This window comes from Electrona antarctica (assembly GCF_951216825.1).
Source record: "Electrona antarctica genome assembly, chromosome: 8".
Taxonomy (NCBI): Eukaryota; Metazoa; Chordata; class Actinopteri; order Myctophiformes; family Myctophidae; genus Electrona; species Electrona antarctica.
Genome location: NC_136789.1, coordinates 30,360,449 through 30,377,175, shown reverse-complemented (window position 1 = coordinate 30,377,175; position 16,727 = coordinate 30,360,449). Strand labels below are relative to the sequence as shown.

Below are 16,727 nucleotides of genomic sequence, written 5' to 3'. Positions count from 1 at the left end.
TTCGCACACAGAGGCTCTTCCGTCACATTGGATTTGGGACCTTTTAGGAGCGACGTTGGCTCGGTGCAGTAGGACTTTATACCATGTAAGTTAAAAAAATAAATACTTTAGCATCGTATAAGTTTGTTAGGGATGTTATCGGAGGTAAAAGGATAAAAGACTGTCGGTAGTAACCTTATATGACCGTGGTTTTCAACCCTTTTCATCTCAAGGCCCATTGTTTGTTCGGCATTTAACCCAAAACTCTTCTAAATCGTCCAGTTTTCTGAAATAAATATTTTCACGATTTTTAAAAAATAGCAGACCTACAAGCTCGTAGCGCGCCACTCGGTGGCGCGCTATGAGCTTGTAGATCTGCTATTTTTCAATAGCTAAATTATAACGATGTTTAAAACACCAAAAGGGGTTCTCGCCCAAAATGGGTTAAGCCACGGACCACCGTTTGATGAGATTTTGCCTCGCAGACCCAAAACGAAAAAAAATATTTTGTTGTCGTTGGATACCATTTTGCCCACAATTCCATTGATGTGGTACCATAGGAGAGATAACAGGCAAACGTTGATCAAAATTGATAACAAATTACAATATTTGACATGCTCTGATTGTGTAGACGCTGGAATTTGCACGATGGCAGGCTCTCATTCAAATCTGGTCACATTTAGCTGGGGACCACCTGGAACCCCCTCAAGGACCACTGGTGGTCCCTGGACCACTGGTTTGAAAACCACTGCCTAATGACAATGAAAGTACAGTAAGCATGAAATATGGTCTTGATGCAAGGAATGTGAGGACATCATTTGTGGGGGACAAATCAAATTCAATGTCTGTCTGATTGGAACGCCAATAATACACGTGAATAATGCACCGTGACAGAATGACATCATCATTACGGTCATTAATGCACACACACACACACACACACACACACACACACACACACTCACACCTTTTCAACAAAGAGGCTTGTCTGTTTCATGTATGCGTTGCACACAGTGGCGTGCACAGATAGACACTAGGGGGTGCTAGAGCACTCCCTGCCCTTTTGGCAATGTGCCCTTTTTTTTTTGGTCCACTGTACAGTCTGTGGACCAACATGGTCACATTGATCAATTATTGATAAAAAAAAGCTTCTAGTATATTATTTAGGCCCCAAAATCTATAAATCTCACACTATTATGGCAACCGGCCGGTTCCACTCGCTGCACAAGGTGCCCTTTTTTTTTCACTTGAGCACCTGCCCCTCTAAATGTCTGTGCACGCCACTGGTTGCACACACTTGATAGGTTTCTCCAAACCAACTCCATGTTTTCCAAACGGATACTGATCGTTTTGATATAGTATAGTATAAATGGTAGCATTATGTTTTGCTGTGCCATCATATTCCTCTTCTGCATTCCTCAGAGGTTCCATATTGAGTCACCCATGCCCCATTTTCTTAGTTGAAAAAAGAGAACAAGAACAAAGGGTTACTGACGTTCCTTGAGAGATTTTTATTATTAGATATTTGACATGATTTATCATTATACATGACATGATTTGTCTCCGATCAACCTTCTCATAAATGTTCATTCTGGAGGCATGCCATACTGACAATTCTTTGTTTATTCTGAAGGGGGGAAAAAATGAGTTTCCATAGCAAATGTGGTGTTTACTTCATTGATAGAATACTTCTGCTAAATAAAGCCCTTTGTTAGTCATCTTGGATGGGGCATCACATGTCTGCATGTGCCAGACGGTACACCTAAAGGCTATTCATGGTCAAACAGAGACTAATAAATGAGGAATTGAAGTTAGCCGTGCTGTGCCTGCATGAGTCATGTGTGTGTGTGTGTGTGTGGAAGTACAAAGCTTGTTTTATGCTCTATTCCAGGGGTTCTCAACCCGTGGGTCGCGACCCCTCGGGGGGTCGCCAAATTATTTTAGGGGGTCCCCAAATTATTTTCCAAAAAAAAAAAAAAAAAAAAACATTTTATTTTCATGATTTTTCAAAAATAGCAGACCTACAAGCTCGATCTGCTATTTTTCAATAGCTAAATTATAACAATGCTTAAAACACCAAAAGGGGTTCCCGCCCAAAATGGTTTAAGGTTATTGTAGCAGTCAATTTATATTGGGGGTCGGGAGGGGGCGGGGCGGGGGTCCCGAGACGTTGCCAAAGCATTTCCGGGGGTCCCCGGCCCAAAACGTTGAGAACCCCTGCTCTATTCCAGGGGTTCTCAACCCTTTTCATATCCAGGTCCATTATTTCTTTGGCATTTGAGCGTAAAATGAAGGGTATATTTGGTTTTCATTTTACGCTCTCAAGAGTTAAAGATCTATAAGGGTCCATTTGGTTAGCAACTCTCCATCATTTAGCTGGGGACCACCTGGAACCCCCTCAAGGACCACCGCTTGAAAACCGCTTGCTTTATACTGTTTTATTTAGTGATGCGCCGAATATTCGGCCGCAGAAAATGGCAATTTTGGCCTATTCGGCCTAAACCTAATAGGCAGAAAATATATCACCGAATAGTGTATGCAATTAATGCATTCAAAAGAGCTGAATAAACGTTTTATGGACCCATAATAGTGATTATTATTTAAGTTAAGTTTTGCCATAACCATTTCTTTTGCCATAAATCAGGTAGCTTTAAGGTAACAGCAATGGTAGGAAAAAAGATATATAATATTAATCATATTCGGATATTCGGTTTTCGGCCAACTGTTTCCTATATTCAATATTCGGTTTCGGCCAAGAATTTCCCTTTCGGTGAATCCCTATTGAACCCGTGCCTTCCTGCGTCCTCCAGAGCTGCCCTGTGCCCTACTGTAGGTCAACATGAGCAGGCCACAGAGCCCCGGGGCTCCCGTGTTCTCCCTGGAGACAGACGACCGCACGGACGAGGAGAGAGCCCGGGGTAGAGACACCGCGAAGGACCGCGTGGCGTCGGCCCTGGGGATGGGCAGCTCCGACCCACCCAGAGCCCCCATGGACACTGGAGGACAGTACCAGGAGGACATAGAAAGAGCCAAGCCCCAGATTAAGTTTAATCTCAACTTCTTTGACAAGTGAGAGAGAGTCACTCGATTTTCAATTCAAAGGAGCTTCTTTGGCATGAGAAAACACACGTTTACATTGCCAAAGCAAGTGTCAAAATATAATTAAAAAAAACAGTTGGGGAAAATGGGGAAAGCATATACAGTTGGAGGGGGTAGAGCATTTTGTAAACAAATAGCAGCAATTATTTTGCAGTCACTTTAGGACAAATGGCAGCGTTTCTTTTCCTCAAGACTATTTAAATGGCATACAAAAAACCTCAGATTTAAGATGTGTTTAAAGGTAGTAGCTCTATGATAAGTAATTCACTCTTTTAAGGGCATTTTATTCTCTTATTATATGAGCCAACAGAGAGTTACGGTCAACAGGTACGGTCGCCCCTTTTCCATCTCGCACCACTACTCTACTCTACCTGTAAATAACAAACATCATTCATGTTGGTGATTATATAAAAGGTATTATCATATTAATTTATCCAATGGGCATATCCACAGGCATAATAGCATGATGATGCCATTACAGAACATGGGCTACACGGAAGAAATGTGTTTAATAAAACGAAATTAACTGCTAGAAGGTCCTAAATGAACTTAATTAAGCAGTCACCGTCTCTGTGTCATGTTATTCTTTCCTAATTTTACAGAGTATAGAGATCGACTACTATACTATGTAGGTTCACACTCTATAACATACGACGAATTAGACCGTTCCTCACCCAGGAATCATCCCAGCTCCTAATCCAGACAACAGTCCTGTCAAAACTTGACTATTGTAACTCTCTCCTTACTGGCCTACCGGCATGTGCACTGAAGCCTCTCCAACTGATCCAAAATGCCGCAGCTCGCTTGGTCTTCAACCAGCCAAAATTCTCACATGTCTCCCCCCTGCTCCGCTCCCTGCACTGGCTCCCGGTCGCTGCCCGCACAGAATACAAAACTCTGATGTTGGCATTTAAAGCAACCAAAGGTATGGCTCCCCCATATCTTGCCAGCATGATTGAACCCTACAAACCCTCCCGTGCACTCAGATCAGCCAACGCAGGGAAGCTGGAAGTACCCTCACTAAAAACGCCGGGACAACGCTCCACACGTCCCAAACTCTTCTCCCTTCTGGCCCCAAAACTGTGGAATGCACTTCCCGTTGCAATCAGAACTGCAGCATCACTCCCGATCTTCCGCCGTAGTCTGAAAACCCACCTTTTCAGACTCCATCATGGCCCATAGCACTTACCCTACCCCCCTTAGACAGCACTTCTTAGACTTATATAGTATTTGAAACAGACTTATAGCATGTCATGTAGACAGCACAATAAGTGCATTGTATGTAGTCATAGCACTTCATAGTATATATGTACAGCATAGTATAGCATATATGTGTAGTTTATATGTATAGTGTCATTATATAGATATGTTCTAGTTATAGTTTATATGTATTAGTGTCATTATATAGATATGTTCTAGTCACGTTCTTAGCTTACGCATGTTTCGCGATAAATGCATTTTTTACATATGTGATGTATTCCCATGCTTTTTGTTCTTGCTTATTGTAAGTCGCTCTGGATTAAGAGCGTCTGCTAAATGCCTAAATTGTAAATTGTATACAATCAAATAAATCTGTATACAAGATCATTTCAGATTTCAGAGAGGGAGGGAAATACTAAATTAACTGTTAACTACATTAAAACATTTCGCGGGGGCGAGTTGGTAAAGGGGCGAGTCGTCTGGTATTCAGTAACAGTACTGAGGGCACAACTGTACCTACAGTAAGCACTTGCTTGTATTAGCACAATGATATGCTGCCAAAAAGTCATAACCATATTGTTGCCTTTATGGAAACACATGTTGTAAAATAATGCCTGTTGACACAAAAGCTGCAAACATGACTTTTTTGTTTGTTTTTTTTGTAGAGGAGATCGCAAGAGATTTGACATCGAAATGTTGTTTGAAGCAGCGGGCAGCGGGGATGTCATGAAGCTGGACGGCCTTCATCAGTACCTGACGAAGAACATGAAGAAACTCACCAACTCAGAGTGTGAGACACACTGTTCTACAAAATGTCTTCTAAATCATGTTTCTATACTGAGTGGTTCTCAGACCTTTTCATATCAAGGACCCACATAATTATCTTTATTTGGCCGCCGACCCCCATCTGAAAAATATGTTGTTGTTCCAGGAACACCCCCAAATGTTTGAGTTAAAAACGCTCACTGTGAAAGAATATATTCAAAAGATTTGCACACATTTTCACGATTTAAAAAAATAGCAGATCTACAAGCTCGTAGCGCGGCACACAGGGCCGTGCTACGAGCTTGTAGATCTGCTATTTTTCAACAGCTAAAGTATAAAAGAATGGTTAAAAGCCGTTAAAAGCTAAGGTCACACGGATGCGTCCTCGGGTATGAATGGGTTTTAACTTAAGTGCATTACAGTTTGTCCTTTTGCTTTATGTCCTCAGATCAGTCCTATGGTAAGAATCCCCTGCAGAAGGCTCTTCTGAACCTGAGAGACGGGGAAAACAAAGTGGTGGAATTTCTCCTGGAGATTTCCGAGAGAATGGGAGACGTCAAAGACTTTGTGAATGCGGCATTCACAGACAGCTACTACAAAGGTAGATTTGTCGCTCGTGTCTCTCGTTGTTGTCTTTCTGCTAGTCTTTCTTTCAGTCTGTCCCCTGACCGGGCACAGATTATGGCTTGTGCCAAGTGAGGGGCCCTGCGCTAATGGGGGGCCCCTGTCTGTTAGCCTGGCTAATAAACCAGACTCAAATCACACTGTAGGCAATTTATTTTTGCCAACGGCTGATTCGCGTTCGATTGGGGGAGTTTTGGGAGGCCTTTGTGATTTATTTTGTGTACAGGGACTATTTTCACTTGAATCCGTCCATGTCTCTGACCCTGTCTCTCACAACTCTATAGCCTCAGATACATATACGTTCTGAAAGGCTATGAGATTGATCTTGTATTTATTTTGTTTGTTTTTGGTTCACAATCTCAAAACTAGTATCCTATACATAAAATAAAGTATATGAGAGACAAAACAAATTGTAAATAATCAACATATTCGGTGTACTGTACTGTACTGTACTGTACTGTACTGTACTGTACTGTACTGTACTGTACTGTACTGTACTGTACTGTACTGTACTGTATGGTGGGTCGTTACAGAATTGGAGGACAATTTATGCATCACCATTCACACTACAAACACACAAAGCTGTGCATATACGGGTCATAAACCATTAATATAATAATCTGATTCGTCCAAAACACATGTTGTGGAACACAATTTCAATGCATATTTACTATTATCTTTGTAAATTGTCGAAATAAAAAAAAGTCGTCTGAAAGAATATATATTCAAAGATTTGTGCCGCATTTTCACGATTTTTCAAAAATAGCAGACCTACAAGCTCGTAGCGCGCCACTCGGTGGCGCGCTATGAGCTTGTAGATCTGCTATTTTTCAATAGCTAAAGTATTACATAATGCTTAGTTAAAACACCAAAATGGGGTTCCCGCCCAGAATGGGTTAAAAAAAAATCAAATAATTCTATTAATGATTACAAAAGACATCAACAAATGAACACAACATTTTCTTTTTAAAATATATTGGTCGTCAAGACGGTAGTACAAGAGAAGAATGTCTGGAGCTCTGTGATATTTCTTTTTACAAATATCTTGGAAGATGTTTTCTACAAAGAAACTTATATTGTGCATTAAGTTTACATTAAATGGAAATTTGTCTTTTACATTTTGTCTCAGAACAAGTATAATGTATACACAACAAGTGCATGATTTAGTATTTTATTATTTGACATTTCAGGGGGGGGAACAGTAAGTCCTTGGAATGACTCATGCATTGATGTGTGAGTCCACCAGGTCAAACAGCTCTCAGTTCAGTTCAACTATGGAATGACTCATGCATTGATGTGTGAGTGCACCAGGTCAAACAGCTCTCAGTTCAGTTCAACTATGGAATGACTCATGCATTGATGTGTGAGTGCACCAGGTCAAACAGCTCTCAGTTCAGTTCAACTATGGAATGACTCATGCATTGATGTGTGAGTCCACCAGGTCAAACAGCTCTCAGTTCAGTTCAACTATGGAATGACTCATGCATTGATGTGTGAGTCCACCAGGTCAAACAGCTCTCAGTTCAGTTCAGTTTTATTTTCATAATGTTGGACATACAGTACATGCATAACAAACATCATTTTAATTGTCTTTCTTTCTGAGGAGAAGCCATAGGCTTGTCGGGCCCTACCCCTGGAGTCCATTTGCATATTTAGGTGCACATGTGTTGTAGACTGATATCTCCATATTGATGTGTGAATCCACCAGGTCAAACAGCTCTCCATATTGCCATTGAGAGGAGGAGTCAGTATTATGTGGAGCTGTTGGTTAAGAAAGGAGCCGACGTACACGCCAAAGCCTGTGGGAAGTTCTTCCAGCCACAAGATGGCCCCAGCTTCTACTTTGGTGAGTGCTCTTGCTTTCTCTAGCGGCAGCCAATGCATGACGGTGTATAGGGTGAAATCACACCTGAGCTATAATCTCTGAGAAATATGGGAGGGGATGTGGAGGGGAAGGTAACCCCTCCCCATCCCCTCCCCTACTGGGCGGGGTTTTCCTTTTCTTTTACATGAGTTGGGCGTGTTATAATGCAGGGGTTCTCAACCCGTGGGTCGCGACCCCTCGGGGGGTCGCCAAATTATTTTAGGGGGTCCCCAAATTATTTTCAAAAAAAAAAAAAAAAAGATTTAAAAAAAACAAACAAATTTCACGATTTTTCAAAAATAGCAGACCTACAAGCTCGTAGCGCGCCACTCGGTGGCGCGCTATGAGCTTGTAGATCTGCTATTTTTAAATAGCTAAATTATAACAATGCTTAAAACAATGTAGTAGACTCTGGAAATGCATTACAGCAGCCAGCTCGTAGCATGGCTCGTTAGGCAATAGACTTTAAAATTTGACTAAAATTAAATGAAGTTTCATTCCAAAAACTATGACTAAAGTAAAATAGAAATTTGCTGCTAAAAACAACACTGATGCATTAAAAAAAAAAACACTTATGACTGCAACAAATAGCTTAAGTATAGCGATGCTCTATTCTATGAGGTCTGCTGGGTAAACTGGACGACAAGGACCTTGTCATGGGCTCTGTTTCTACTAAACAGAGCCCATGGCAAGACATTTGGGATCAATAGAAGTAGGAACACGAGCCCATCTAGATCGGACCATCCGGACCCCCCCCCCTCTCCCAGAGAAGAAGAAGAAAAGGAAAAAATAACTGCGTCTCAATCATCCGAATCATCCCATTCGTCGTAGAAGTCTTCGTCGTAGAAGTCTTCGTCGTATAAGTCTTCGTCGTTGGAATCGTTAAAAGAATCAGCGGATGCAGCCCTGACGGCGAGGGGGAGGGGCTTGCTCCAGGAGGAGGCGGGGCTACCGTCCGCGGCGGTGTACGCATACAGACACCGGTAGTTGCCCTGGTGGGTGTGGTCTGCTGCGGGACGCAGGAAGCAGGCGGAGCCGTGGGCGGACGGCCTTTGGTCTATGTCCGTGGAGTCGAGCCTGAGGTCGAAGTAAGCGTCAGGGTGTTCCTTCGGGAAGGAGCAGGTGATAGCGAAGCTGAAACCCTCCAGCACCTGCTGCTGGCCTCCGGAAACACTCTTCATGTTGGGGGAGACGCTGATGACCGCCTTCAGATCTGAAACAAGACAAGGAGGTGATTGGCTGAAACGGAAGATATGTACCAAAACAGCCTGACAGGTTGAAGCTATATATTATTCATTGTCAGTTTGTATTTGTCTCCAGTTATATAAATGTTATGTGTAGCCCCCCCAGTCCGGATTCACCTTTCTGTCCGGAGTAACCCTCCAGTCCGGATTCACCTTTCTGTCCAGAGTAAACCCCCGATCCAGATTCACCTTTCTGTCCACAGTAAAGTTGTGCACCTTTCGGTCCTGGTGGTGGTGGTGGTGGTGCTGCAGCTGCACCATGGGCTCCTCGTGGCCTTCCTCGTGGACCGTCCTCCATGATAGTTTTTTCTGCCGATACAGATTTTTCCCGATCCGATATTTATATTTTATAGAACAAGTTTATGCCATATATCACAACAGTCCAATATCCCAAATCACAGACAATTTCCAGTCTAATAACATGATATAATATTGATACTAGGGATGTCCCGATCACGTTTTTTGGCTCCCGATCCGATTCCGATCATTTGAAAATGACGTGATCGGGACAACCCTAGTCATAAATGTAAACAGAGGTACAGTCAGACATCAAGGCTGAAGCTCTGCCATCTCACCTCGACATAATGGTCTTTTAGAAGGTGAAGGCTTACACATTTCATTCCACCGAGCAAAACGCTGAAACACAACCAGATGACAACATGTTATAGAGGTTATCATAATGATGATGATTAAAATATAATAATAATAATAACTAGAAAAGTCGCAATTTTGAAAAATTGCGACTTTTCCGCAGTCGCTTACATAGGCCCCTCCCACTAATATTTGCTACAACCTCTGTCCAATTTTCAGCCAGTCAGTCAGTCAGTCAGTCAGTCAGTCAGTCAGCCAGCCAGTCAGTCAGTCAGTCAGTCAGCCAGCCAGCCAGCCAGCCAGCCAGCCAGCCAGCCAGCCAGCCAGCCAGCCAGCCAGCCAGTCAGTCAGTCAGTCAGTCAGTCAGTCAGTCAGTCAGTCAAAATCCCCATACAAGGGGAAAGCCCCCATGTATGGTGCCCAGGTCTCGTGACATCAGGGATGATAGTAAATCAGGGATCATAGTAAATGTGACCTGTTGTCGCAATTAAGCCCATATATGGAGATCCCTGATGTCATCAATATTAGTATATGGAACCTGGCTGTTAACATATACAGAACCTGTTCTGACATTCCATATGTTGATCCTTCCCATCCATCCTTCCTCTTCGATGTCTCCCTTTTGACTGATACCTGTTCATTTAAACTCTAGACGGGCCCGTCCCAAAGTTATTTGTGCAGCCACGCCTGAAAATCAAACCCTGTACACTCAAGACACTGCCCCCGCTGCCACCCTTAGATCTCCATATATGGAGCTGACCTGTTCTGACATTACATATTATATGTTGATCTGATCTCATCAAACCCTGTACACTCAAGACACGCTCCATATATGGCCAGTACACGCAACCTCGCCCTTTAGGCGTCAGGCGTCTTACTGGTAATAATACACACACACACACACACACACACACACACACACACACACACACACACACACACACACACACACACACACACACACACACACACACACACACACACACACACAGGACAGACTGTAATGTGAAAAGGTATTTACCCCATCCTCGTCACTTCTGTGAACACAGTCGATGGAAGGGTGGTCTGGACACCAGCCACACACCATGCACCGTACCTGGAGCAGACAGACAGGCAGACAGACAGACAGGCAGGCAGGCAGGCAGACAGACAGGCAGGCAGGCAGGCAGGCAGGCAGGCAGGCAGGCAGGCAGGCAGGCAGGCAGGCAGACAGGCAGACAGGCAGAAAGGCAGACAGACAGACAGACAGACAGACAGACAGACAGACAGATAGCTCATTTATTTTACAATTTTTCATGTACTAACTTCTCTTCAACTGGGATTTCAGATAATGGTCTATAGATGCAAAAAAAAATGAAAAATCCAGGCAGAACTGCAGAAGTGCTTCACTGCAAAAATAACTAGTTAATTTGATTGGTTCATTCATGACCGACACAACAACAGCACGTTCTCACGGTAAGCATCACAGCTATAGCAACCCATCCCTTTTTTGGCTTCTGTGCCTTTATTGATAGTTACAGTGAAGACGGACAGGCGAGACGGATGGAGAGACATGCAGCAAAGGTCGTCTGGAACGCGTGACGCGCTGTCAGGCCAGAGCCTATATGTGGTATGGACCACTAGGCCAGAGTGACGCGCTGTCAGGCCAGAGCCTATATGTGGTATGGACCACTAGGCCAGAGTGACGCGCTGTCAGGCCAGAGCCTATATGTGGTATGGACCACTAGGCCAGAGTGACGCGCTGTCAGGCCAGAGCCTATATGTGGTATGGACCACTAGGCCAGAGTGACGCGCTGTCAGGCCAGAGCCTATATGTGGTATGGACCACTAGGCCAGAGTGACGCGCATTAGGCCAGAGCCATGTGGTATGGACCACTATGCCAGAGTGACGCGCTGTCAGGCCAGAGCCTATATGTGGTATGGACCACTAGGCCAGAGTGACGCGCTGTCAGGCCAGAGCCTATATGTGGTATGGACCACTAGGCCAGAGTGACGCGCTGTCAGGCCAGAGCCTATATGTGGTATGGACCACTAGGCCAGAGTGACGCGCTGTCAGGCCAGAGCATATGTGGTATGGACCACTAGGCCAGAGTGACGCGCATTAGGCCAGAGCCTATATGTGGTATGGACCACTAGGCCAGAGTGACGCGCATTAGGCCAGAGCCTATATGTGGTATGGACCACTAGGCCAGAGTGACGCGCTGTCAGGCCAGAGCCTATATGTGGTATGGACCACTAGGCCAGAGTGACGCGCTGTCAGGCCAGAGCCTATATGTGGTATGGACCACTAGGCCAGAGTGACGCGCATTAGGCCAGAGCCTATATGTGGTATGGACCACTAGGCCAGAGTGACGCGCTGTCAGGCCAGAGCCTATATGTGGTATGGACCACTAGGCCAGAGTGACGCGCTGTCAGGCCAGAGTATATATGTGGTATGGACCACTAGGCCAGAGTGACGCGCTGTCAGGCCAGAGTATATATGTGGTATGGACCACTAGGCCAGAGTGACGCGCTGTCAGGCCAGAGTATATATGTGGTATGGTATGTGCCTGGACCACTAGGCCAGCGGGTGCCCTACACACAGACCCTTTTGATGTACTATTTCAATTCAATTCAATTCAAAGGAGCTTTATTGGCATGAGAAAACAAACGTTTACATTGCCAAAGCAAGTACAATACAATACAAACAGTTTAAAATGGGGAAAGTATACAGTTGGAGGAGGTACAGCATTTTGTAAACAGAGCTATGTCACATTGCATCGTTATACACATGTTATAAGAGGTTTTTTTAAACAAATTCTTTGCAGTCACTTTGGGACAAATGGCAGCATTTCTTTTCTCAGGACTATTTAAATAGTATACAGGAAAAACTCAGATTTAAGATCTGTTTGAAGGTAGCAGCTCTGTTTACATGTGCAAGGTCCAGCGGTCTACTTGGTACAGATAGTCAGAGATTAAAATAGGGTGCATTCTTTGCATCCCAAAACGCAGTTTATAGTTAAGGGACGCAATAAAACAACGACCTCTGCATCCACGGGATGCACTACTGTACTACTGTACTGTTTGTTTTAGTTATAATAGTAGCTTTAGTTATAATAATCATTTCTTCTGTTTTCTACATGAATATAACCACATTAAATGAAATGAGTTAAATGCTGCAATTTGTAAAAATGGCACAAACAAAAGACTCCTAACGTCATTGAAGTGGGACTCATAAACATTTATTTCACACACATACCTTTCTCCTTTTGAACGGACACTCAGGGCGATGCCGATGATTCGCATATCCGCTAGCCTTGCCACAGGTCGTTGCCCGTAGACGCACGTCTATCCTCACTTGGTTGTACGAGATCTGCAAGAGACCAAGAAATGAACCAAAAAGCATGAATTTATCTTCTCAGGATAGACATGACATGAACACTGTATATATGTGCTACAATGATGTCTAGAGACCATGAGCAGTTGAGACCGATAACGTCCATAGTAATTATAAATGATGGTCGGGACAAAAAGGCCTTTTCGGAAAGAATACATTATGGACTTGGTTGGTTATTCGTCTCACCTGCTCAGTTATAACCTTTAATGTGTGTCGTCACAATGGGTGACAGAAGCACAGTGGAGTGGGTGGGGCTTAGCGAAGGGCTAACACAAAAAAAATCTTCTAAATCCTCCAGTTTTCTGAAATAAATATTTTCACAATTTTTCAAAAATAGCAGACCCTACAAGCTCTCTGTGAGCTTGTAGATCTGCTATTTTTCAATAGCTAAATTATAATGTTTAAAACACCAAAAGGGGTTCCCGCCCCCAAAATGGGTTAAAGGGATATTTCACTTTAAACATTAAAAATGTAACAATCCCATGCATGTCCTATGTCTATGCTGATGTTTTGGACCGGTCAACTGCCCGGGGGTGTTCACATAAGAACTGCCCGGGGTGTTCACATAAGCCTGAGTAGACGTTAAAATGACCAATGGTTTTGGTCATTTTAGTGAAATACCCCTTTAAATGAAATACCCCTTTAAATTCAAGTCACTTCAATAAAATATTATAGGACATAATGCAACAACATCACCTCCTTCATTGAACCCATTTTGTCGAAGTTCAGATGGCCGTAGTTCAGTTGGTTGTTCCCTATCCTGATGGCCCGGTCCACATACGTCTTGAGTTCAGCGGATAGTTCATGATAGTTTGCTGTGTCTGTGACGCAGACCACAGCGCTCAGCAGGAACAGCGTGGACGCAACAAGTCTCCTCGTCATCCTCGTCTTCTCCCAACAAACACACACACACACACCTTCAGATGGAGGACGGTGGAGTGCATCTGGTCAGACCTTCTTAAAGGGCAGCAGGTCTCGCGGCGTCAGAAGGTCAAAGTGCAAAGAGCAGCGGAGGTTTGGCGTGTTGTTTGGTCATCGCTTTCTCCACCAGCGGCTGGTCGTCACAGTCCAAACTCTGATGATTGATCTGTCACTGATTGATTGATTGATTGATTCATCATCATGACTGATAAGCTGACTCTATGAAGACATGTAGTAGGCCGGGGGGGAGGGGGGGGGGTGCTCAAACATTGCGTTGCGATCTATCAGTAGATCAAAACATATATATAATTTAAATAAAACATATATATATATATATATATATATATATATATATATTCTATGATCTAGAAACTGTTGAAATGTATACGTTTAAAAATAACCTGAATCCAGGCACCGAGTGCCGCGCTACGAGCTTAGATGTAGGTCTGCTATTTTTGAAAGATCGTGAAAATGTGGCGCAAATCTTTGAATATTTATTCCTTCCGAGAGAAGGTTTTTAACTCAAATCTTTGCTTCTGGGGGGGGGTCCCTGGAACTACATATTTCCAGATGGGGGTCGGCGCCCAATTACATATAATCTTGGGGGTCCTTGACATGAAAATCTTTGAGAACTACTGACACAGAAACATAGGGTTTTTCAGAAAACTTTAGAAGCCGTTGTTTTAGAATCGTCTAAATGGGTTGAGTATACTAAGTATACTTTGATGGCATTACTTTCACTCCAGTACATTTTGATTACCGGTCTTTAACTTTGTAACAGTTTCTACATTGCAGTATTGACACTTTTACGGAAATAACAATCATTGAGTACACACGCACGCACCCCCCCCCACACACACACACACACGCACACACACACACACACACACACACACACACACACACACACACACACACACACACACACACACACACACACACACACACACACACACACACACAGTCGCACGCACGCACACACACACACACACACACACACACACACACGCACACGCACGCACGCACACACACACACAGATAAACACATTCCTCACAGCAGCATCACATGGTCAGATCATCCAGTGTTGTTTGTGGCAGCACAATTAGATTTTAGTTTTAGTCATAGTCTTTTGAATAGTTTTCATATAGTTTTAGTCACCTGGAGTGCCTTAGTGTTAGTCTAGTTTTAGTGGGCCTTGTCGTAATGACTGATTTTAGACCTGAGGACGACTCTACAAATGTTTTCTAAATCCTGACAGGTTTCTGAACAACCCATGTTTCTATGTCAGTGGTGCTCAAACATTTATGTCAAGGACCCCCAAAAATATATGTATTTGGCCTCCGACCCCCATCTGAAAATATGTTGTTCCAGGCCCCCCCCCCCCCCCCCCCCCCATGCAGAAGCAAAGAGTTAAAAACGTTCGCTCTGAAATATATTCAAAGATTTGCGCCACATTTTCACGATTTAAAAAAATAGCAGATCTACAAGCTCATAGCGCGGCACTCGGTGCCGTGCTATGAGCTTGTAGATCTGCTATTTTTCAATAGCCAAAGTATAACGTAATGCTTAAAACACAAAGGGGTTCCCGTCCTGAATTGGTTAATATTTAATCATATCTTGTAGGCCTAGTATTTAGATATTTGATATTCATTTTAGCCCCTTCCTATACAAACCCATTGTAACTTCAACCTCCATTTTAACCATTTTAGATTAATTGAAAACACCAACATCCTTTTTTCTGGTTACTGATAATGTCCTTATAATATGTGAGGTGCCCGTGTCTTTTTTTAATTACTTTTTCATTTATTAAAATAAAAATAACACGTAACAGTGTATTCATGATGTTTAGTAGTGTGCATACAAAGTTGTACACTGATCGGTGTATAGTTATAGGTGAAAACATGAATTGTCCTGTTATAGCGCCACCATGAGGCTGATTTACTGTATATGTTTTAAAGTGGCATTTCTTTTTTCTGCCTAGTGGGAATGTGCGCAAGCTGTCTTCAGGATTTGAGGCATTTTGTTCAAACTTTTGTTTTGTGCAAACTTGTTTTGTGCAAACTTTGGCAGGCAATCTTAGCCAATCGGGATGGAATATGGAAAAGCGGACAGATCCGTGTTGATCACATGATGACTTTTGCTGCGTGTCTCTCCCCTTCTCTCTCTCCCTCTTTCCTTTCTTTTGCTGCGTGTCTCTCCCCTTCTCTCTCTCCCTCTTTCCTGTCTATCTTCACTTGATATACTATCAATAAAGGCAGAAAAGCCAAAAAACTAATCTTAACCCATTTTGGACTGATGTCGATTAAAAAAAAGGCTTCTAAATCCTAACATTTTCCTGAAAACCCCATGTTTCTATATCAGTGGTGCTCAACCTTTTTCATGTCAAGGACCCCCAGAATTATCTCTATTGGGCCACGGACCCCCATCTGAAAATATGTAGTTCCAGGGACCCCCCAGAAGTCAATATTTTAGTTAAAAATGTTTGCTCTGAAATATTATATTCAATGATTTGCACCACATTTTCACGATTTTAAAAAAATAGCAGACCTACAAGCTCATAGCGCGCCACTCGGTGGCGCGCTATGAGCTTTTAGATCTGCTATTTTTCAATAGCTAAAGTATAACATAATGCTTGAAACACCAACAGGGGTTCCCGCCCAAAATGAGTTAAAGATGGAGTGCCGTGATTTTTGTACGTTTTCTATTTTGCATGTGTCTATGGAGTTAACATTACTCTAATATACCCGTGTGGTTATAATATTCAAATATGTCTTCCCTGTGTGTATTTTTGGTTTCTTCCTGAAAGCTGAAAGCCTTTCAATCAAAAGGCCCAATCGAAATAACACCGTTTTAGTGACATCATAACCCTAACCCCTCCCACATTATCATACAACAACAGCTGTGGATGAGGCTTAAGTTCAGGTGGGTGGTGCTAAGGTGAAAACCAGGCATACTTAATGAACCGGTGGGCGTGGCCACATAAAAACATTTAACATTTTTAAAACTTTCTGTACACTTTTTTGAAAAATCTTCCTCCTAGTATAATCATAGTACCTGATGATC

General features: G+C 43.1%; 1 protein-coding gene across 1 annotated transcript in view; it reads left to right on the top strand.

Annotated features, from left to right (window-relative positions):
• Positions 1-2,941: 2,941 nt before the first annotated feature.
• The window catches only part of trpv1 (transient receptor potential cation channel, subfamily V, member 1), a 50,488-nt gene continuing 36,702 nt past the window's right edge, over positions 2,942-16,727 (top strand). Inside the window, exons 1-4 of the mRNA XM_079507865.1 lie at positions 2,942-3,048; positions 4,944-5,068; positions 5,492-5,644; positions 7,376-7,513. Coding sequence (XP_079363991.1) covers positions 2,969-3,048; positions 4,944-5,068; positions 5,492-5,644; positions 7,376-7,513 — 496 coding nt within the window. The 5' untranslated portion in view covers positions 2,942-2,968. The remainder of the gene's footprint in view (positions 3,049-4,943; positions 5,069-5,491; positions 5,645-7,375; positions 7,514-16,727) is intronic.